This window comes from Eretmochelys imbricata, chromosome 11 (genome assembly GCF_965152235.1).
Source record: "Eretmochelys imbricata isolate rEreImb1 chromosome 11, rEreImb1.hap1, whole genome shotgun sequence".
Lineage (NCBI taxonomy): Eukaryota > Metazoa > Chordata > Testudines > Cheloniidae > Eretmochelys > Eretmochelys imbricata.
In genome coordinates, this window is record NC_135582.1 from 36,252,421 (window position 1) to 36,276,829 (window position 24,409).

The following is a 24,409-nucleotide window of genomic DNA, read 5'->3' on the forward strand; positions in this document are numbered from 1 at the left end:
CATTTGAACTCCTGAACGGAGAGGAATATGCTACACTCCTTATAGTAGTTTACACTTCCCCACATCAGATGCAGTGCTCAACCTGCAGCAGCTCCACGCTGTCCTCAACATGCTGTCCTGCGAGGTGGGTCTTAAAGGAACGATCTAGTCTTAATTAACAGTGGACAAATTTTAAAGCAATATTTTGATAGTGATAAAGTGATCTCCATTTAAAAAACAAAACAAAACATTTTTTGTCAGTAAACATAATGTTGTATTTGAAGTTGCTAGATGCCACAGCAATGGATGCCATAAAAAAACCTAAGCTAGTTAGTTATTTCCTATTCTTAGTATTGGGAAGTATTACAGTTTTTCAGAAACTATATGTGGTAACAACTGAAAAAAGTTGACTTTTTAATAGTGCCTATTGTGGCTCCAGTAACTATATGTATGCTGGCCTGTAAACACATGAAGTTGATTATAGGGTGATGTTAAAAAAGCAAACATTTACAGTGGTACCATATAAATATTTCACTGAAACATATATTCTTAATTTAGGTGATGCCATGGTAAAGTCAGTACTTTGATATGGTATTGTGTTACATCTAATGGTAATTATTGCTACATTTTGTCCTCTCTTGCTCCATCCTTTTCCCATTGAAGCAAATATATTACAAATGGTGAATGCAGGTGAGGAAATAGAGAGAAGGCAAAATGTTTGGAAGGCCGAGGTCAGGTCAGGACTTTGATGATTTTGTGTATTTTTTATGGTTGTATTAGTAATTATGTGTTTGCACAACCTTAACTAGCTTTTAATAAATGTATTGGATTGGGGGAAGACAGATGGATATGGTACATTCATAAACATCTATGTATATATTGTATATACGTATATAAATATATAAGACATATGATACTGCCTTATAATTTACATGCCTATATCTTACACTCTGATCATATCTCTAATAATATCTTTCATCACTCCATCATTTGCTATACTGTTGATAAAAAGACTTGAAAAGTACCATGTTTTGCTCTCTCCCTTGATAAATTAGATTAAATTATTGACAAAAAATTGAAAATGTGATAGTATCTCTCTCTCTTAATTTCATCAGTTATCCATCAGTGGATTTTAATAAGAAAATATAAAAATGAGATTAAAATATAAGGGTTTTGTACATGTTACCTGAACCTTGTGTTAAAAAAACAGATTTATTACTATTGGACCTGATTTTAAAAATTAAGAATTCACAATCATTCTTCCACCAGTACTATTCCACATCACATTGTGCATGCAGTGAAAAAAGAAGTTTTCTGAATGTGCCATATAAACATACTGTGGCTGAATTATAAATATATTTAGGACCTGTCAATAAAAAACCCGTGTAAATGTTATTTATTAATATATTTACCAATCTGAATGATCGGAGAACTGATAATCCTTCAACATTTGCAAGACCAAGTTCCATTAAACTAAGGCTGACAATAATACCATCAAAAATATTCCAGCCTTCTTGGAAATAATAATAAGGGTCCATGGCAATTATCTTTAAAACCATTTCTGCTGTGAAGATCCCAGTAAATACCTAAATGCAAAATGTAATCAATTAGTCTAATTTACTGGAAGTTTGTTAATAAATGTATTTGAGCAAATTTTTACAATCCAACTGTAGACTCATAGACTTTAAGGCCAGAAGGGACCATCATGATCATCTAAACCGATCTCCTGCACATTACAGGCCACAGAACCTCACCCACCTATTCCTGTAATAGACCCATAACCTCTGGCTGAGTTACTTAAGTCCTCAAATCATGATTTAAAAAATTCAAGTTACAGAGAGTTTAAACCTGCAAGTGACCCATGCCCAGTGCTGCAGAGGAAGGCAAAACCTTCCCAGAATCTCTGGCAGTTTGACTGAGAGTAAGATTCCTTCCAGACCCCAAATATGGCACTTAGGCCCTGAGTCTGTGGGCAAAGCCCACCAGCCAGTCACCCTCAGTCTATAACTGTTATATATCAACATAGTTCCTTAATATTTTCACATAGTAATATTCAGTAATTAAAATCAGTGACTGAAAGACTTTACCTTCTGGCATTTATTTAGTAACTTATGTTTTATAAGTTGGTGCTTTCACTCCATTTCCTACAGGATACATCAAATAAAAATAACACAAGAATTGACAGTAATTTGCATCCTTGCTGGCAGTCTCAGAAGAGAGAGAATCTGAGATAACTTTCCCCTAAATGTGGTTCCTTCAGGTCAGAACTGAAGTATGGAGGTGGAATAGGACAGAGAAGCTTGCTCTGTCTGGGCTGTACCTGTTCTGTGGATAAAGAGAGGGTTCCATCCAATGTAGCATCTTCCATGAGCTCCACATTCATATGGGAAAATGTGGTTCAAAATATTTGAAGGGACCAAGACTTAAATGGCAGAACCCCATTGATTTTAGTGGGGCCAGGGGTTTCACCCCTAAATCTCTTCTGCACTAAATACTGATAAGCAGCATGTAAAGCCCTAGTGATTCTGAAGCAAACTATGTAGTGCCAGATACGTCCAAGTGTTCTGAAATACCACAGAAGTGTGTCCAGGATTTTCCTAGTTATCTGCGGAAGCAGGAATTGTGCATTCTGCCACCACACTGTGATTGTGCAGTTCCTTCAACCCACTTTCTCTCACTCCCACAATAGTTAATTTTATGGCAGCAGGACTGACTTTTTCAAACCTCTATGCAACTATGATGCTCTGGGTGACTGGACTTAAATTTGGGAATTTCAGAATTGGGAGTACAGTACCTGAAACACCATTAAAACATTAATCACAGTCAAATGGTATATATCAACATTTTTTACAAATACTACTTTTCAAAAATAACACAACTATACAGTAAGACAAGATTTAACGGCGATTACAACATAATCAGAGGAAAATGGAGACAACTCTGCAGAACAGTTACAATTGGGGTCAAGGGATTAAGGTAGTAAATGAAAAACAAATTTTAAAAAGTCTTTCTTCCCAAACACACATACCCATCACCAACAAATAATTTTTCTTGAGCTTTTGCTGCACCATCAAAACCAATGGAAATAGAACATTTTAGCTGAAATGAATCTACCTTTTCTGATAATTACTGGTTGTTCTTAATCCAAAATGACTAATAAATTGTACAGAAAGTGAATCATTACATTTCATAACTATTTCTTCTTTCTCATAACCATACTGCAAGAGCACAATCTTCTGTTTGCCATATCATAATCAATCCCCTAACAATAGAATATGATATCAACAAATAATAAAATATTCTTTGGATGCAAACTACCAAATGAGGAACTGAGGATTTAATTGAAACCAGTAAAGAGGACACTCTCTGCATGCACATACCCTTAATTTAAGTTAATGAATTATTAGAATGGATAGTGCAAAGCCTACTTCTTGTTAACATGCAGAGAAAGGAAATCAGGAACTCAAAATGGGGGAGGGGAGAGAAGGTGGAAAGCAGGACCTTGGATTGGCAAATGGCTGGAGTGAGAGGGGCCTAAATTAATCTTTTCAGAGACAGACTATAATATCTTGGGAAAGAATATTCTGGAATATGTAATGAATACAAGGAAAATATGAGTTATTTCAGTTGCTGCAGGAGGAAGGAAACCCTATTTTATAGAAGAGCATCTCAGACTGTTATTTTAATTTTCTGTGTTTTTATATTTTATTAATGTACTGTTTTAAAGGGTCATTGCTAAAATGTAAATGCTACAGAAAATGTATCTTTTCTTTAAAACATCTTCTTACAGAGCTATATGTCAGCCCTACTAAATCAGTGTTCAATATGAATAGAAGCTAGACTGCTTAAAACCCAGCAATAATAATCAGGGCACTTGGCTGATTTTGGTTCTCAGGCGTGCATATGGCATGAGTCTGTGTATCTCATTCCATCCCTCTCCTATCCATACTTTCTGCAATCTTGTGCACTGACAAGGGATTAAAAATTTACAAGAATCCTGTTCGCAGACAAAGAATTCTTGCAATTAAGCATGAAAATGGCAAGTGGAGTGGATGAGACAGGAGAGAGACAGAGAGAGTGTGTATATATACAGATATATATACTCACAAACAACAAAGTTGGCAGGTCTTACTATTCAAAAAGGCAAGCGTGTATAGTCCCAAGCCTATGGGTGAGGTTTTAACAGTGTATGTAGATAAATATGTAAAATTGACACAACCCTTCTGCACACACAACTGTCAAATGTACTTAGCTATTCTTTATAGTGATTTGTCCAATACAGTATTAGTATCAATGCTACAATACCATACCACATTTCATCTGGATTACAAAAATGACGGCACTAGAACTGGTAGGAATTTTTGATGGAAAATGCCATTTTTGTCTAAATCAGAACATTTAGTAAAATGTGTTTACTTTTATGAACATTTGCACAGAAATGTCCATTCTGAGACTTCTGCAAATGTGTTTTAGAATTCCAAAATTTTATGTTAAATGTTTTTCATTTTTATTTTATTTTTATATTATTTCATACCATGTCAGCACTCCAACTGCTACTGACATGACACAAAATAATGGTTAAAATATTCTATTCTATTGTTTTAATTTAATTTTATTTTAAACATCATTAAGGGCAGCTGTTATTTAGTACTGATTTGAGTGACCTTTTGATGTAGAAAAGATAAAATGTTTCAGTCACTAGTAAGAAGAAGCTGCCCTAAATGATTTTGAAAATAAAAAATATATAGACTATTTCCACAATTATTTCATGTTATGACACGTCAGTTAGCACACAATGTTATGAAATAATGTAAAAATAATATAAAAAATTTTATGGGAGAAGAGAGAATAAAATAAAATTCTAAATAAAACTGCAGAATTCCAAAATGAAGATTTTCTGAAACTGATTTTTTTTCTTGGAAATTCCAGTTCACGAGAAATTTAAAAAATATTTGTTTTTTGTTCTGAAATGTCTAGTTTCAGATTCCAGCTTTAAATGGTACCCAGTTTTTCTATTGATATTGTTGGTAAATTTACAAATACTTGAGCACTTTCTGATATGCAATAAAATATAATCTTCCCGTTTGGTGAGTATTTTTCCAGTTCCCTAAAGTGGCACTGGCATGTTAGTAGCAAGAGGAATGCCATTCCAGAATTACAGGTTTCAGAGTAGCAGCCGTATTAGACTGTATTCGCAAAAAGAAAAGGAGTACTTGTGGCACCTTAGTTTGCAAATCAGTGGCACTACTATGGGTACCCTCATGGCCCCACAGTATGCCAACATTTTTATGGCTGACTTAGAACAACGCTTCCTCAGCTCTCGTCCCCTAACACCCCTACTCTACTTGCGCTACATTGATGACATCTTCATCATCTGGACCCATGGAAAAGAAGCCCTTGAGGAATTCCACCATGATTTCAACAATTTCCATCCCACCATCAACCTCAGCCTGGACCAGTCCACACAAGAGATCCACTTCCTGGACATTACGGTGCTAATAAGCGATGGTCACATAAACACCACCCTACACCGGAAACCTACTGACCGCTATTCCTACCTATATGCCTCCAGCTTTCATCCAGACCACACGATCCATTGTCTACAGCCAAGCTCTACGATACAACTGCATTTGCTCCAACCCCTCAGACAGAGACAAACACCTACAAGATCTCTATCAAGCATTCTTACAACCACAATACCCACCTGCTGAAGTGAAGAAACAGATTGACAGAGCCAGAAGAGTACCCATAAGTCACCTACTACAGGACAGGACCAACAAAGAAAATAACAAATCACCACTTGCTAAACTAAAACCTCTCCAACGCATCATCAAGAATCTACAATCTATCCTGAAGGATGACCCATCACTCTCACAGATCTTGGGAGACAGGCCAGTCCTTGCTTACAGACAGCCCCCCAACCTGAAGCAAATACTCACCAGCAACCACACGCCACACAACAGAAGCACTGACCCAGGAACCTATCCTTGCAACAAAGTCCGTTGCCAGCTGTGTCCACATATCTATTCAGGGGACACCATCATAGGGCCTAATCACATCAGCCACACTATCAGAGGCTCGTTCACCTGCATATCTACCAATGTGATATATGCCATCATGTGCCAGCAATGTCCCTCTGCCATGTACACTGGCCAAACTGGACAGTCTCTACGTAAAAGAATAAATGGACACAAATCAGACGTCAAGAATTATAACATTCAAAAACCAGTCGGAGAACATTTCAATCTCTTTGGTCACTCGATTACAGACCTAAAAGTTGCAATTCTTCAACAAAAAAACTTCAAAAACAGACTCCAATGAGAGACTGCTGAATTGGAATTAATTTGCAAACTGGATACAATTAACTTAGGCTTGAATAAAGACTGGGAATGGATGGATCATTACACAAAGTAAACTATTTCCTCATGTTTATTCCCCACCCCACCCCCACTGTTCCTCAGACGTTCTTGTCAACTGCTGGAAATGGCCCACCTTGATTATCACTACAAAAGGTCTCCCACTCCCCTCTCCTGCCCCCCCGCCGGTAATAGCTCACCTTAAGTGATCACTCTCGTTACAGTGTATATGGTAACACCCATTGTTTCATGTTCTCTATGTATATAAATCTCCCCACTGTATTTTCCACTGAATGCGTCCGATGAAGTGAGCTGTAGCTCACGAAAGCTTATGCTCAAATAAATTTGTTAGTCTCTAAGGTGCCACAAGTACTCCTTTTCTTTATTCCAGAATTAGTACTTTCATATAAAAGTAACTGAAGACAATTCAAAGAGTATTCTGATAGTGGAATATTTTATTAGATTTCTGACATTAAAAAAATATTTTCTATGCAAAGAGTGTCAGCACCAACGGGAGAGAATTAAATCATCTAGCAGCTAAAAAAGACAAACTGTAAGATAGGCTTCAAAGAATCTGTCAAGCAATTTACCTAAACTGAAGATTATGCTGTCAAACAATATTCAATGATTACATTACAACTCAAGATTATGGGCCTGATCATGCTCCTGTAAAAATCCGGTGTAACGGTGGCGTCAATGAAAGAGGCCACTCTTATCTGTGAGAGTCCAGTGTACACTTTTTAACCTGCTTACAAAAGGTTGTCTGGAATGAAATTAAAACAAGTTTTTATCTATCTAATCTATCTAATGAATGCTATATATATGCTTTCTTTTAGGAAAATTCATTTTTATCCACTACATGCTACATTACAACCCACTTACCAGGTTTCCCACAGTCAGCACACTGCTGAACTGTTCTGTCATTGGGTAGTGTTCCATGGCCATAAACAATGTGTTGAGAACAATGCAGATAGTAATAGCAAGATCAACAAATGGATCCATCACAACCAAATTGACTATATGTTTTACTTTTAACCATGGGCTCCAGCAGTCCCAGATCAAGAAGGTGTTTGCAAATCTGTACCAGCACGGTGGACATTTGTGTCTGGATTCTTCGAGCTCTGGAAAAAAATGTGTAACATTAACTTATAAAACCAACAATTTTCCTAACAGAGCCACTAGAAGTGCTTAGTTTAAAATTAAAAAAATATCCCAAAGGTTTATGTGCAGCTAAAATATACTATATGAAAGAATTAGTCATATGTGATTTGTACACTAAATACACACATTTCCAAATGAGCATCTTTATAAGCACAATGATACTGCTGCTTTCACATTAGCTGTGTAGTACACTATTTTCTCGACTAAAGACATATTCACTAGTACAATAAACAATACTAAACCACTACTTTCACATACTGCAATGTAAGGGATACTCTCATTCTTTACTCAAATCAATAGAGGATTATGGTTTTGTGGGGCCCTGGGCCAGAGCAAGTCTGGGCCCCTCCCCACCCTTTCTGCCTGCAGTCCCCTCCCCGGGCACTCCCCAGCAAGCCCTGCGCCCCAACCCTGCTCCCCAGCAGGAACACCGGGAGGAGCAAGTCGGGGCACAAGGGCACCCTTTTTCTGGGGCCCCCCAATTGTCTGGGGCCTCTTGGCCCAGTGGCTAATCCACCACTGACTCAAACCACTGTTTTGTTTTGTTTTGTTTTGTTTTTAAAAATGCAGTATGTGGGTTAAGACAAACTCAACCCCTTCCCCCACTCAGTTTTAGTAGGACAAATTGTCTTCTCATATACCTACAATAAAACTATCAATTAAGAAGCAGATCTATTATGTAAGCCTGTGTCCTCTGTTGGGAATATCTGATTCCTATTTTTCCTTACATTTGACATCATCATAAAGGTCAGATTTCCAGAAGCCAAATTGCCTCTAAATAAGGTTTGATTGCAAGGATGAACATCCGTGTGAGAAATCAAACCTTGATGGGATGTTTGGGGATGGGACAGAAGGAACATGGAGATATTCTGGTTTAAGTTAAGAAGTTAGCTTAGTGAAAAGCAGCCCCCTACCCCTTTTCCCTCCTCCCCCCGCAAAATGTCCATGCACTGTTTAGTAGAAGTTGCGTCTGAATGTGTGCATTGCAAAGGGCATCAGTAGGTGGTGAGCAATTTCCAAAATTCTGTATAAATATTGGTCGTGAAGATCTTCCTGCAGTAAGATAGAACAAGTTGGTTGGGTGGAATAACCAAATTTCTGAATGTTTAGCTAGTCAGAATGCTGATGGGGGAGGATTATTGTTAGGAATCCGGACCTCCAGCAGAGCCAGTCTCCAGGTCACCTAACGAGTGCAGCGGGTCTATAGTAGTCTGCATAATTGGCTACACCACATGATCAGCTGGAGGAGTCAGCCAACCAGCTCTTAAGCTGAGCACCAGTTCAGCGACTGTTCAAAGCATTTGCTCCTGGTTGTGTTAGTTCCAGTTCTCACCCTTCACTCTGGTTCCTGACTTCGGCTCTGAACTTTGGTTCCATCTCCTGGCTCCTGACCCTTGGCTGTGGCCTCTGACTGACCTTGGGCTGCAATTTCTGGCTACTGATACCTACTCTAACCACTAGCCCCAAACACCCACATCCCAGTCACTGACAGTGACCCTGAACTGGGATGGAAAATGGGCTTTCAGAGAGAATGATTGGGAGGACAAGGAAGACAGGGTTTCCCTAGCCATCTTCCAGAGGTTGAAAAACCACAGCCTTTGAGGCTACAAAGGAGCTATCAGGATGACATAAGCTCAGATCTATCTGATGTTTCTGCCTGTCCTTGCTAGTAAGGGAAGAGGGAGAGAAAGGTAAACAGTGAGAGTCTTCTTCAGCTAAAGAAGAGGTGACAGAAGAGCTCCCATAGGTGACAGCAGAACTGGCCCAGAATTTTGAATAATGGGAAGCAAACTGGCCCATCTACACATAGTGCTTCATTTAGAGACATTGGCAAAGTTGTACTAACCTCTTGTATAAATCAGTCAAATTTGTATGGACTCAACTGATATCAAATCTAGTAGAAAGGAAGACTCTACTGTGATCTGAGATTTGTAAAAATGCATTGGAACTATTTTTACAAGAGGATAAGTAATGTACACCTTCATCTTTGATTATAATTAAGCTTGGATTGATTTGCTTCTCTGAGAAATGAGAAAGTGACTCATTTTAAAAAAATCTGTTGAAATTTTCACTTTTCACAAATGAATTTGAAGAGTACTTTGTAAATTTTGTTTATACATTTTCTTTAAAGTTTGAGGTCGAATACACATTACAAAGGAAATTAAATAGGCTTTGTCTGACTTTTTAGAATTGCTGTTAAAAAATTTCCTACACATATTAATCAGTAACAGTGTGCCAAAAGGTATCACGATAGATCTTTAGAGCAAGTCAAAATGTTATGCTATGTGAATGAAGTTCCAGTATATTCAGTTTTCATCATGTTTCCAAATCACCTTTCCTTCTTCTAGTTTTTGTGAATAAATATTTTATGGAAGGAACTCGCAATATATGAGGTTTTTATGAAACGTTATTTATATTTTTGTCTGCATCCCTCCGTTGTAACTCAAGAGAAGCAGTGGATGTATAGGGTTGGAGGGAGCCAATTATTATAGGGAAAAAGAAAAGGAGTCCTTGTGGCACCTTAGAGACTAACCAATTTATTTGAGCATGAGCTTTCGTGAGCTACTGAGCTGTAGCTCACGAAAGCTCATGCTCAAATAAATTGGTTAGTCTCTAAGGTGCCACAAGGACTCCTTTTCTTTTTGCGAATACAGACTAACACGGCTGTTACTCTGAAACCAATTATTATAGGGGTTTTTTTTAACCAAAAGACATGGATTGTTGTTCACTTTCCATACTTGTCTGTCTGTCCTTGGACTTTAAGGTAAGGACTTTGGGTAAGGACCATGCATAACACATCCCTGTTATTATCCCAAATTATTAATATGTAATGATAGTTTCTATGAAGGTTTGCTTTAATCTCCTATTGACCTGATGTTTTAGAAAGAAATCCCATTCTGCGGTATCAGCCATCTCTTTGGCCTCTACCACTTCATCATAAATGCTAGTATCATGGAATGGTCTTTCTCCTTTTGCAGCTTAAAAAAAAAAGACGTAATTAGTCATCTGCCTTTGGATGGCTGTTACCCTTTGGACCTGGTCTCCCTTTCAGTGACTGCACTAAGAGAAATTCTCTTTCTTTCTCCTCACAGGGGAATATTTCCCGAACAGTGTTTATTTTGTTTCTTCTACTCTGTTCTAGACTGGAGCCAATATATAAAAAATATAGATTAGGATTAATATCATAGGAGGCTTAGGGTAAATCAGGCTAAATGATTAAGAACATGTACTGGAAATGTTCATTTTGTACTTCCAGTGCCAAACAGACTTCACCTGTCCAATTATACAATTACAAGAGAAATTGTGTACATCTTGTCTTAAGTGCAGCAACTAATAAAAATTCAGTGAAATGTGTATAAAAATGAAATTCGTCACATACCTTCCATTGTGTTTGTGAGTATGCTGGCTATACTCATTGCTCTTTGTCTTGCAGTAGAATCTTCCAACATTTCCATGGAAATTTGATAAGAACTCAATCTTCTTTTTCTTATTTCTGTTTCTGTAGTGGTGCCCTGCAAATGAAATGCTGGTGAATTAAAGCATTTTCAGCAACTTATTGACAACACAATATACAAATCCTATCATGACTTTCAGGGAAAGTCTGCTATGAACAGCTTCTTATCCAATATATTAGACTTTCCTTACATACTGCAAGTTTCTGTCTCCACTAGGATTAGCTTTGCTGTTTCCTAGATGTCTGGTGGGAATTTCAAACTGCCCAACAAGCAGTGAGCTAATCGGAAGTGGGTATATGAAAATACACACAGTGTGATTAGATAGAGGAGAAGGAAGATTTTAGGTTCCAGCAGAGATTCAGGTTCTCTCATTGAAGGGGTTGTTTGAGAAAGTATTGCAAGGTGACTCTTAATTTGGGGAGCAAATTGCCAAGCAGTGCTGGGAAGTTGGGGGCCAATGGCTAATTTAAATGAATGTTGGGAGTAAACTAAAATTTGCTGCCAGGTATCTTTTTGCTAAATGCTTATTAATTTCTTTAGAAATTAAGTACTTGTGGCACCTTAGAGACTGACCAATTTATTTGAGCATAAGCTTTCGTGAGCTACAGCTCACTTTATTGGATCCAATGAAGTGAGCTGTAGCTCACGAAAGCTTATGCTCAAATAAATTTGTTAGTCTCTAAGGTGCCACAAGTACTCCTTTTCTTTTTGTGAATACAGACTAACACAGCTGCTACTCTGAAACCTTTAGAAATTAAGTGCAGATGTAGCCTATTACCCGAAGTTCCTGAAAGATGTGCATATTTGCCAGTCGTAAGGTGGCAATGGCAAAGAAATTAATATTTAAAAGGATAGTATTGGTGCATGAAATACAGTAGTAAGGAATTAATGATGCTAGTGCTATTAAATGTTGCATTCCCATCCTGCTAAGAAATCTCACAATTTCTATGAAATCATTTCTTGTGATGGAAAAATCAAGTTATAATAATTGTTTTTTCATCCACCGAAATCTCACTGTTTCAAAAGGGTTGCAATAAATATGGAAGTCACCACTTATTTTCCTAGACCATTCCAGTTTATAAATGTTTAGGATATGTAATATAAGATGGCCTGGGACTTTTGCTTTCTGTTTTATATGATCTCAAGTTACCTTTATAAAGCAATAAATATTAAACTCTGATTTAAACATTCTTTAGCAGGCTACTGTTCCTGAGCATGTGTATTATTTTTTTTTTTTTTACAATTTTTTCTTCTCCTCTTGCTTGAGACATGATACAGTTGTCTGAACATAGGAGTGGGAGTCAGGAATTCATGAATCCCAGTTCCTGCTCTCTCACCAAATCACTGAATGGCTTTGGCAAGTCACTTAGAGCACTACATGGTGCATTGATCTGCATTGTATGGAGTGTAAATTCTAAAGCACAGCAGCACGTTACGCACTAACTGGCCAGTGTAGACCCTCCTGGTGGTTACTAAAAGTTTCCCCGTGTGTGTTAATGTAGTACTCATTGAAATGGGATGACAGTAACGTGCAGTAGGGAACTTTTAATATGTATCAGCAGTTAGAGCACAACATGCTGGTACACATGAGTATTTACCTCCTGTTCCCAGCTGGTGCAGACTAATGTACCATGTAGACAAGTACTTACTCTCTCTGCCTTAGTTCTACCACCTATAAAATGGGGATAATAACTCTTGCTTACTTCACAAGGGGGTTGCAGTGATTAATTGGTTAATGCTGGTTTAGCATGAAGATAAAAAGCTCTGTACAAGTGATGACAATTATCATTCCTGAAAAGGAGACTCGACATAAACAGGCTGAATCTTTTTTAGATGAAAAGATCTATCAAATATGCACAAGCACACATATACCAACTGACAGTTTCCTTCATTACTTTTTTGAATTTCTGGTCCAAAGACCTATGTCAAGATACGAAATCAACATAGAAACAAAACAAGAAATTTATGGTAATAGTGAAATTTAAACACTGCATTGTAAAGAATATGTTTGTGATTAATTTTAGTACTCTTAAAAACTAGCCAGTGTCATTGACCATACATTTTGTAAAATATTATATTGTATATACCATCATTTTTTGTAAATATTTTAAATATCTCATATTGGATTCCAAAATTTTACAACTTCGGCTAAAATTAAATGCAATTGGATGGGTGTATAATAAACACATTTCTCATTAATATTATGTACCTGGTCTTCCTCCCATTGAAGTTCTTGGGGTTTTGCCATTGACTTTAATGGGAATAGGCTATCACCCCTTATCTTGTTAGTTCTATGCGTTTGCAAGCACTGTACTTTTACTTAGTTGTGGACTAAAGGAAGTTTATCTATTTCAATGTGTTTTGTTGGGGCAAAATTTAGATCCAGATGCAAACATTCAATTAAGATATTTTTCTCTCCCTATCCTATATACAGATCTCCCATTGAAGACAGTGCATGTAGGGAGAGCAGAATATTTGAGTTGAGTTCTGCCAGATGTATCTGAAAGGAGATTTCCCTCCCCCCACCTTTACTGTGTTAAAAGAATTACAAGATATAGATGAATTTGCAGCTATAGAAACACCTGCCTGAACTATTTCAAACTTGCTTATATGACAGTGAAGTTACTATGATCAGTGGTTTATCTATGATCACCTCTGGGAGAAGTTGTCCAGTAGGCGAAGTGAGAGCTGAAGGTCCTCCAACCAAAGAAACCACCCCATTGCAATCTACAGTGCTGTGCATCTTCCCATTTGGTGGAAGCGCTGTCACCATCCTGGATGATCTACTGGCTTCACTAATGTTACTGTTGCGTCTTTCACCATGTCTGTTTGGAGCAAAGAAAGACTCTCTTCTGCTCTCACTGTCTTCAAGAGTGCTGTGTTCATCATCAGCGAAGTCATTTTCTGATCCTATATCTTTTGCTCGACCTCTGAAGCTGAAAATGCTCGTTCTGCTGTTGCGCCTTGGGGAAAACAGGGAGCCACGAATACTCAGCAAAGACTGTAGGAAACCCCGCCCCCCACAAAGAACAGCATTAGTAAATGAAACACTTTAAAATACAATATCTTGTTTTCTCATGGTAAGTAGTAACCACACTCTAGAAAGAAGATATTTATTTGTTTTTAAGCACCAACAGTGTACTCACAGGGCCACGTTGTCTACTTGGTGAGTGGGAATCATTTCTGAAGTGTTATGGAGGGTGTAGTCAGAAACAGGGAGGGGAATGAAGTCCAGCCACTGGCATCAAGTGTTTGGTTGTGGGTGAGGGGAAGCAAGAAGGTTTAGCAGTTAGGAGCATTGGCAAGAAGAAAAGGGACTGAGGTGGTGTCCACCATTTTCTGGGTTCTGGGGAGAGGCACGCTTCCCACCGATACCCTGACAATTTGTGTGCTCTACTTTTTTCTGTCTCCCACAAGATGGCAGGGATGAGGGGTCCTTGTACATTTTTCTTTCCATTCTTTGTGGGAAACAGGGACCCTAAATCACAAGACTCATTACTCACCGCATCTCACTCTACTTGCCTGAGGGATGAGTGTTCTAATGATCAATGCTAAAATCACTCTGGATAAGCCTAGGCTGTACACCAGTCTGTAGTCTTCACCAGCGGGGCCCGTGATGTTGGGGCAGCATAAGCAGCACTCTCAAACTACCACCCAGTGAAAAGTTTGGAGAAGACATGCTGGAAACTGTATTGGCACATGCCCGCCCTCACTGTGCTGTGAGGGAATGGTTGCAGAGCCCTCGTAGACTGCACAGAGTTCCCAGAAGGCCACCACTTACCCATTACAGTTCTAAAGGTGGTTTTTGCATATAGTTGAAATTACTTTTAATAAAATTCTAGGGCCATGAGATCCAATTCTGTCCTTAAATGGGAATGTGGGACTTCAAAAGGAGCTTGTATGAGTGTCCCAGGGCAGGATTTGACTCAAAGCAAGTACACAGAGATCAGCAGGGACCAGAGTTATCTGAAGATGAGCTTTTACCACTGAGAAAAAGAAAATCATTCTTTGTTGGTAATTCTTCTGTTTAATTACAGTACAAGAAACTGCTTCATAGAACCTGTGTCTTCCTTTCTGCATATTTCATTAGCAGCATTCATGAATAAATAAAACTAGTAACAGTCCTGGAGAAAACAAACCCTGCATTAAGCTTTCTTCAATCTTCCTTTTTTAGCAGTCTTCATGTCTTGGTATATTAAGTCTCAATTCAGACACTATTCTTTCAGGAAAAACCCAGTATTTACATGCATAAAATAATAGCATTTACATTCAGATTTTACTGTGAGTGCAAGAAAGAATATGAAAAGCAGAGGCTACTTTTAAAAAATATTTATCCCAACATCTGTACTAATAACAAATACTGTTGGAAATATAAATATATTATAGGTGGGTCTGGTAGCACTGCCTTTTATTAAGGCTACCCAACACTTTCAATTATAAGACTCAGACTTATAACTTTGACAGACTTTAACCATTTGGGCTGAAAATTTCCATGCCAGCTATCTGCCTCAGTCTAAATGTTTTTGGAAAATTCCGCTTAAAGTTGCAGAGCCATTTCCAAGAAGGAGGCTAAGGAAATATGTTGTTTTGCCCATTTTAAAAAATTCTGATGTCCTTTTCTTTGGAAAGCTCTAGTGTCCTGTCCGCATCCTGTGTCATCCGTCCGTTCCCGCTTTGGGGCATAAACTTAAACTTTGGCATGGGGGTGATCTTCATTTCAATGATGTTTCTTTTGCTATCCCCATGAAAATCTGCCCAAATTTGGTAAAGTTATAAGCCCTTGAAAAATAACAGGTCACACATCTCAGTAGAGACTTCTTAGGTTTTAGAAGCTAAATTCCCTGAAGTTTCTGTCTACCTGAAGAATGCTCCAGCCTGGAGCTGAGCAGGACTTTCCCTGCAATTGCAGCTCTGGGAGCTGTGGGCTGTGCTGGGTCCACTTGAACTGGCACTTGAATTGAGAGCAGAGAGGCTCTCTGTCCTGTGCTCTCAATGCTTCCCCTGCTGTGTTCAGGAGGAGGAAGCTGACAGATTCAAATGTGATGGAGACAAGAGCCAGACCTGCGGAGAACTTGGGAGAAGTAGACTGGGACAAGGAGCCTGGGGTGGAAACTAGGAACAGAGGTTGATGGAGATGGGATGGGGAAGGTGAGAAGAGGGTAAATGCAAATGGAAGTTGTGGTGAGCAGGAGAGTGTGACTGGCTGGGTAAGATGATTGGGATTCAGTGCTGGGGAGGGAATGTTGAAGGCGGGGGAACTGGGAGCCCAGGGGTGAGGGAGATGACTGAGATGGTCTGAGGAGCCAGGTGGGGAGACTGCAACTATCTGGGCAAGGAGTCTGGAACTGGCATAGGTAGTCTATAAGGGTGAGACTAGGACTGATATGAGAAGCCCCTGCTGAGTGACCCATGGGGTATCAATATGGTGCCAAAGATGGAATTTCTGTTTTTTCTGTTTGCTTTTTTAAAAAGCAAGTAAATGACACACAAACTACATTAAAATAACAACATTAAGGTTGCAAAGTCAAGCACTCAAAAGGTAGGAAATGCCAGAATTAAAGTTGTCTGTATAACCTTAATTCAGCCCCCTGGAGTGTGTGCACTAAGATACAATTGTTACTTACACAGTCATATTCTATTTTTTTCGCAGGACTTTATCATCATTCAGTGAATAGAATGGATGGTGCTCACTTAAGTGAGCAGCTATTTTGTTTTTTCCTTGTTCAGAGTGTGGCTCCATACTTATTTACTGCACGCTATTCAAACCCTACTGTGAAGACAGAATTATTAATTTCCTCATGGGCTTTTCTGTGGCATTCATCACTGTAATATATCCAAGTACTACACAAATGGTTATGAATTTATTTCACAAAACTCCTGTGAGGTGAGGGATTGAAATTATCCCTATTTTACAGATGGGGAATTGAAACACAGAGAGATTGAGGTCAAATTTGGCCACTAATTTTGGGGTCCAATTTGAGACCTCTAGGACCTGATTTTCAGAGTACTTATTATATATAGTGCTTTATATGTTCAACACATAGCTCCCATTCACTTCATTTGCAGCTGTGAGTGCTCAGCATTTCTGCAAATGAGACCTGAAGGTCTCAAGTCAGACACCCAGAAAATTAGGAATGTGCAATTAGTGACAACCCATGAAAAGTTTGTTTTAAGTAACATAATGCATCCTTTATCACATAGCAACTCTGTAGCAGAGGGAGGGATAGAATCCAATTCTCCAGGGCAGCATTCAACTGCCTACACCAGGAGAACATCTTGCATTCTCCTGCCTCATTCACTACACACCTTTCACCTCCCGCAACATCTGAAGCACGTATCCTACAGACAACAGTCTCCTTCGCTACATAACCCTGAATCATGCCCAAACAAGATCCAACCTGTGCACTGAATGACGCAGGGGTCCTGTGGAAAAAACAGTATGTGATCATGTAATTGTATCATTATGCATACACACAAAGCTGAATTAAAGTTGGTGTATTTCTAGCATTTACTAACTTTTGAGAGCTTCACATTGCAAATGCTCTTATAACATAGTTTTTGTGTGTAATTGTATTTATAACTTCTTTCCTGCATTGCATCACTAAAAAAGGTTTTCATTTCCATATGTTTTTAAGGTATGCCAAACTTTTGTGACTATTGTGTGTGTGTGTGTGTGTTTGTGTGTGTGTCTGTGTCCCTTTTTTGGAAGTTACACTAATCAGAGGTGCCCTCTTTGACTAATTTTGATCTTTCTTGGCAAGTAATTATATTTAATTTTGTATTTTTCATAACTTAATTATACATCATTTATATTCTGCAGTTACACATTAGTACTCTGTATAGTTACATATCCACCAAAATTAATTGTTACAGTTATTTACTTGGTGGCACTGTAATTTGTTTGATAAATAGTGTAACAAAGACTGCAGTACATTCATCTTTAATTTAGGTTATACAACTCAAAATCTGAGATAATCAATTTTTGTAATAATTTCTAAGGCCTAACTCTACAATCCCTCCATACGCTGGACTCCCATTGATTTTGAGCCCTAGGTTGGGCCCTAAGGGAGTAACTCCAGAGGGAAAAGTGCACAGTCAGATTGAAAGAGCTGTGTGCTTCTCAGACACATATGCTCAAAATACATATTCAGAAGAAATAGATCCCTCACTCCAAATCTGTAGCAGTTGCTGTGCATGCAGGGGGACACATGGGATACAGGAGCCGCTTCAGCTCCCACTGAAATGAATGGAGACCCCTCCAGGGAGCTGGAGTAGATGCATGGTGAATAGGGTATGAGAGGAGATCTGTGGATGAAGACTGCTGCTCCCAACTCATATGCACACACATGGAGTCTTGAGCCAGTGGATCAGAGCAGCACACAGACCCATTTGCCATGTTTTCTCTGATCTTTCAGCCTGTTCACCATGTTAATCATTGCTACTCACACTATAATGTATATACTCTTCCCATCTATCTCCCTTCATTGCACAACGGACAGATGGCATTTCCATTGCATTTTGGCCATTCCCTGGATTTGTAGAGGGGCAAGATTTGCCCCGAAAGTACTGATATTGCTTCACAAACAGTGACCAAGTTATCTAGTTAAATTGGTGATTTGATACTCTTTAGAGCACTAGCTCCATTGATAAGTTCAGTGGTGAAAAGTTTTACTTTAGGTGGTTATTCTTCTAGCTACTTTATCCCTGCTTGTGTAAGTCATGGCCTGTTAAGATAAGCTATTTCCCTTTTTTACTGTACCTTTCCCTTATTTAATCTGAAACCTAAAATGTATAATGTTTGTTTCTACTTGATGGGTTTTAATTTTTCATTTTACATGATGAATTAACATTTAGTTCAGTGTTATGGAAAGTATTTAAAGAGCCTTGAGATTTTTAAGCTTGCTAAGGTTCTATAGTAGTTTCATTAGCTCTTGCTGATGTGGGACTTGGTAGTAAAAGGCAGGAAGACTGTCAGAGAGGTTAAGAAAATATGATGGACTAATCCATGACAATGATATTTTACTGTTAGATATTAAATCCACATCAAGTTACTGTCTTCCCCATACGATCTCTGTCCTGTAAGCATACAAGAGAGTTGCAGAGCATGGGGTTAACCACAGGAGGGCGTGTGATTTAGTAGTTAGAGCTCAGGACTAGGTTTCAGAAGTTCATGGTTCTGCTGGCTCTGTCACTGACCCTTCTGTGTGACTTAAGCAAATCACTTAGTATCCCCATCTGTGACACAGGGATGATAATACGTATCAAACTCAGACGGATACTGTCAAGCTTAATTCATGACTATAAAGCCCTTTGAGCTCCTTAGATGAAAGGCATTATATGGGCCTAATCCAAAGCCCATTGCAATGAATGGTAACACACTCATTGACTGTAATGGGCTTTGGATCCGACCCAAAATACATAAGTTCAAAGTACTTATTACTATTATTATATCAAATCAAATTATAGCTACCCAAGAATTTTTATCTTTAGACATTAAATGGGCACTTAAATGCATACAGTATCTGGGAATTTGAATTGAGTTATATAAGCAGTTATCCCAGTGTGATAGAAGGGATACCGTGACTTAGGACTTCTCTGCATAGGGAAGTTAGTGTGCAGCAAGCCAAGGTATAAATCTACAGCACACTAGTTTGACACACAGTAATTCACTGTGTGGATCCTGCTACCATGCACTAAGTCTGTAGTGCACTTTGACATCCTACTGTTTCAAACATCAGAGCATTTTAACATTTTGTTATTGAACATTTAGTGTGCTGTAGCAGGCTCCACAGTGTGAGTTAGTGGATGTCAAGGTAGCAAACTACAGATTCACATCCTGGCTTGCCATCCACTAACTTACCATGAAGACAAGCCCTTTCGGTGGTGGAACATAATGATGCTCTCATATAGAATGGATTAATTTAAAATGAACAGTATGTCTAAATTACTTATTGGTATAGACTTAAATGTTCCCCTGTCCCATTCTCATTATTTTGGAAACAGGAATATTTTTCTCATTTGCCGTCATTTAAAAATAAGTTCAGTAATACAAACAACAAAAGCTAAGGGTGGTCTGGTATTCCTAGAATGCAGAGAATACATGGGGATGTTGTCTCCTACAAAGGTTTTATTGTTTGGGGCTTGAGATGATTTAGGAGTGGACAACCAATGAGTAACTTATGTAAGTTTTCCTAATGAGTTCCAATCAAAACATTTTTACCACTCCACACCATCAAATACTCTGTGTATGCCAGATATTTTATAGAAATACATTTTTAAAAGTGTTTTAGCAAAGTTTTGGGTAAGTAAGCCCATGTTAGATAATTTAACAGAAACATCCAGCTAACTGTTTGAAACACTGCTGACTATAATAATTACAAAAACTAAGTTTACACGGAAGCTCTTTTCCCCACATTTTCCTTTTCTTCTCTCTTCATATAGTCATAGTCTTCTACCTGTAACATTGCTGGAATTTCAATGATCAACAGATCATGGTTGTAGAAGAACATAGATTATTTAGTAAGAGCACTGTACCTGGTGGGGGGAAGTGAACCTCTTTTCATATGTCAGTCGACTCGCTTCCATCGAGAATCGGAAACTTTTCCTTCTGATACTGTCCTCTGATTCAGATTTGGGGAACTTTTCAACATCTCCTTTGTCCTCTGCTTCAGACAGTTCCTTCTGTCTTCTTTTCTTCCTTCTGTTTCTCCTTTCTTTAGCACTCTTTGAGCTCAACTTCGATGCTTCTGAGGAACTTTGCAAGAGCTCCCCTAGTCCCCCTACTCCACTCAAATCTCTTGACGCAACTGACGCTGCTGCTACTGCTGCTGTTGCCTGTTGGTTTACAAGGTGTGGTATTTTTAGAATGTAGCTAGCTAATAATTTTATAGACTTGTACTGATTTTTATTATTATCAGTGTAATCAGTTGCAATTTGCAAGCAACATTTCAATCCGGCAAACATTCTCAAAAAAAATAAATTCAAGACAATTTTGTTTAGAGAAATATTTAGTTCCCTATTATATAGAGCACAAGACAACAAAAGAACTAGTTTAAGTCGTACCATAACAGCACAGCTCCCCAAAGACAAAGGTACAATACATCAGCTTAAAATCAAAGTAGTACAAGAAATCATGAGCATTGCATCCTCCATGCACTTCAGATCTATGTGCTTCTCCCTCTCTCATGAGAAAGGCAATACATTCTACTACAGAACAACTCAGCTGGTCCCCTCTGCCTGTTCACAGTGAGAACTACTGGTTGTTCTTTCTGTATGGAGATATGTAACTCATACCGTGTGACTTGATCCATTAAAATAGGTAGAGGGATTGATTGACTTAACCATTGGTGCAAAGAGACATTTAGGGCAGATCCAGGACCTTTTCCTGGGGGTGACTGTAAACTGTTCTGAAATGCTGCAGTGGAGGATATGTTGGGGAAGCTGCCAGGCCTCCACAGGTTGACAAGGTCAGAAGATGTGTGACTCCAGAAATGGCTAATTTTGTGTGTGAAAAGAGAGATCAGTAATTACCCACCAAAATAACATCATATTTGGTACCAGAGTTATTCAGGGTAGATGTGATGTACCTCTCTGACAGGGGAATGGCTATATTTTTGGTTGATGTTAGAGGGGGAATTGTTAAGCTATCTTAGAACCTGGCTTCAGGTTGGGGGAGGCAGCCAAGCTGTTTGCTGGCATCTCCTTGTGGCATGTGTTCAGTGTCAGTACTCATTTGATAGGGGAGCTGGTTCTCTGATACACTGGAATTTAGGGGCAGACTTAGGGGAAGGCATCCTCAGAGAAGCTGGGGAATGGGGTTGTGGCTCCTAATGTGTTGTGTAGCAAGGAGAAAATCCACTTTTCCAGCCCATTTACCCTCACACAAGAGGAGGGCATTGGAGTCCTAGCCATAGGCTTGGATCAGATGCCGTGAGGCTGGGGGAGCTGATGACAATGCTCAAACAGGTGGAAAGGAATGATGATCCAGGCTATATGAGTTGTTCCTGGAGTGTTCCCAATGAGTAATTTAATAAAGTTGTGGCCTAAATAAACCATGTCTGTTGCATCTTGTCTTTCTTCCTGTGTGTCTGGGACAAAAGTTCTACATCCCGCTCTAAAAGAGCTCAGCTGGTTCTTTCTGGCTATTCATAGTGAGGATTAATTGTTGTTCTTTCTATGTGGGCTTAGGAAACACATTCTTCTTTGAGTAGTGTTCCTGTGGGTGCTCCACTTTAGGCGTCTGTGTGCCCCTGCACCTCTAATCGGAGATTTTTGGTAGTAGTGTCCCATTGAGCTTGCACATGTGCTCTGCCTCCCTCCTGGGCGAACCCCCCTCACTTCCTTCTCTACCACTCTGAAGGAAGGAGCAGTTGTCCCTTCCTGATCTGTGTCATTAGCATAAGTAGTGTTTGTTTTGTTACCTTTGTTCTCCCTAAAAGCACTCAGGCTAGTGTTTTATTTTATTTTATTCCTTTGGTTTAAAAAGAAAAGAGAAAAAGGAAAAGAACTTCACTTTCCTTCCCTGTCTGGGGGCATTTCCCTCCCCCACCCCCACCCTGCCCTCCCCGGGCATCTAGTAGACTCATAATTATTTTCTTTTTCAGTTAAAAAAAAAAAAAGTAAAGACCATGTTCTTCTGCATATTCCTCCCTGCTAGAGGATGACAAGCCCCTGCCCAGGGGCTTGCCTGGCTCTCTCTGCTCCAAGCGGTGCCTCTCTTGCCAGAAGTCAGTTCCTCTAATAGCCAGACACTCACTGTGCCTGGGAGACCCTCACAGAAGTGTTTTACCTGCCACGCCTAAAACTGCAGCCTCACAGGAGCTGGGAGCTGAAGTAAAAAATTCCTCCCTATAGAGAAAACACTTCAGTCTGCAGGGGACTCTGGTGGGTGTTGACCCCGGATCATCACCAGAGCCTTCACTTCAAAAGGGGTCAAGTGGGGAAGAGGAGAAGAGAGAGAGAGAAAAAGAGAGAGAAAAAAAAAAAAAAAAGAAGAAGCCAACAGCAGATTCTCCCTGGGAAGGCTCCTCTGAGCAACTGGCCAGCCAGAGAGGTGTTCCCCAGTGCGGCCATCTCAGCACCGACCCCCGAGCAACTGGCCAGCCAGAGGGGTGTTCCCCAGTGCGGCCATCTCGGCACCGACCCCCAAGCAACTGGCCAGCCAGAGGGATGATCCCCAGTGCGGCCATCTCGGCACCGACCCCCGGGGAACTGGCCAGCCAGAGGGATGTTCCCCAGTGCGGCCATCTCGGCATTGACCCCCGAGCAACTGGCCAGGTAGAGGGGTGTTCCCCAGTTCGGCCATCTCGGCACCAACCCCTGAACAACTGGCCAGCCAGAGAGATGATCCCCAGAGCGGCCATATCGGCACCGACCTCCGAACAACTGGCCAACCAGAGGGGTGATCCCCAGTGCGGCCATCTCGGCACCGACCCCCGAGCAACTGGCCAGCCAGAGGGGTGTTCCCCAGTTTGGCCATCTCGGCACCAACCCACAAGCAACTGTCCAGCCAGAGGGATGTTCCCCAGTGCGGCCATCTCGGCACCGACCCCCAAGCAACTGGCCAGCCAGAGGGATGTTCCCCAGTGCGGCCATCTCGGCACCGACCCCCGAGCAACTGGCCAACCAGAGGGGTGTTCCCCAGTGCGGCCATCTCGGCACCGACCCCCGAGCAACTGGCCAGCCAGAGGGGTGTTCCCCAGTGCGGCCATCTCGGCACCGACCCCCGAGCAACTGGCCAGCCAGAGGGGTGATCCCCAGTGCGGCCATCTCGGCACCGACCCCCGAGCAACTGGCCAGCCAGAGGGGTGTTCCCCAGTGCGGCCATCTCGGCACCGACCCCCGAGCAACTGGCCAGCCAGAGGGCTGTTCCCCAGTGCGGCCATCTCGGCACCGACCCCCGAGCAACTGGCCAGCCAGAGGGGTGATCCCCAGTGCGGCCATCTCGGCACCGACCCCCGAGCAACTGGCCAGCCAGAGGGGTGTTCCCCAGTGCGGCCATCTCGGCACCGACCCCCAAGCAACTGGCCAGCCAGAGGGATGTTCCCCAGTGCGGCCATCTCGGCACCGACCCCCGAGCAACTGGCCAGCCAGAGGGAAGTTCCCCAGTGCGGCCATCTCGGCACCGACCCCCGAGCAACTGGCCTGCCAGAGGGAAGTTCCCCAGTGCGACCATCTCGGCACCGACCCCCGAGCAACTGGCCAGCCAGAGGGGTGATCCCCAGTGTGGCCATCTCGGCACCGATCCCAGGGAACTGGCCAGCCAGAGGGGTGATCCCCAGTGTGGCCATCTCGGCACCGATCCCGGGGAACTGGCCAGCCAGAGGGGTGATCCCCAGTGTGGCCATCTCGGCACCGATCCCGGGGAACTGGCCAGCCAGAGGGATGTTCCCCAGTGCGGCCATCTCGGCACCGACCCCCGAGCAACTGGCCAGCCAGAGGGGTGATCCCCAATGTGGC

At 40.7% G+C, this 24,409-nt stretch overlaps 1 protein-coding gene across 17 annotated transcripts in view; it reads right to left on the reverse strand.

Moving 5' to 3' along the window:
- LOC144272508 (sodium channel protein type 2 subunit alpha-like) overlaps positions 1–24,409 on the reverse strand; it is a 90,979-nt gene that overhangs the window by 47,347 nt on the left and 19,223 nt on the right. For 9 of the 17 annotated variants that reach the window (XM_077830640.1, XM_077830636.1, XM_077830633.1 and 6 more), the window contains exons 10-14: positions 20,486–20,785; positions 13,605–13,952; positions 10,876–11,008; positions 7,218–7,456; positions 1,392–1,565 (exon numbers count right to left, since the gene is read on the reverse strand). In XM_077830640.1, the coding sequence (XP_077686766.1) occupies positions 1,392–1,565; positions 7,218–7,456; positions 10,876–11,008; positions 13,605–13,952; positions 20,486–20,785 (1,194 nt within the window). Of the gene's footprint in view, positions 1–1,391; positions 1,566–7,217; positions 7,457–10,875; positions 11,023–13,553; positions 13,953–20,485; positions 20,786–24,409 lie in introns of all 17 variants that reach the window. The other 8 variants (XM_077830638.1, XM_077830637.1, XM_077830644.1 and 5 more) reach the window with 5 other exon arrangements.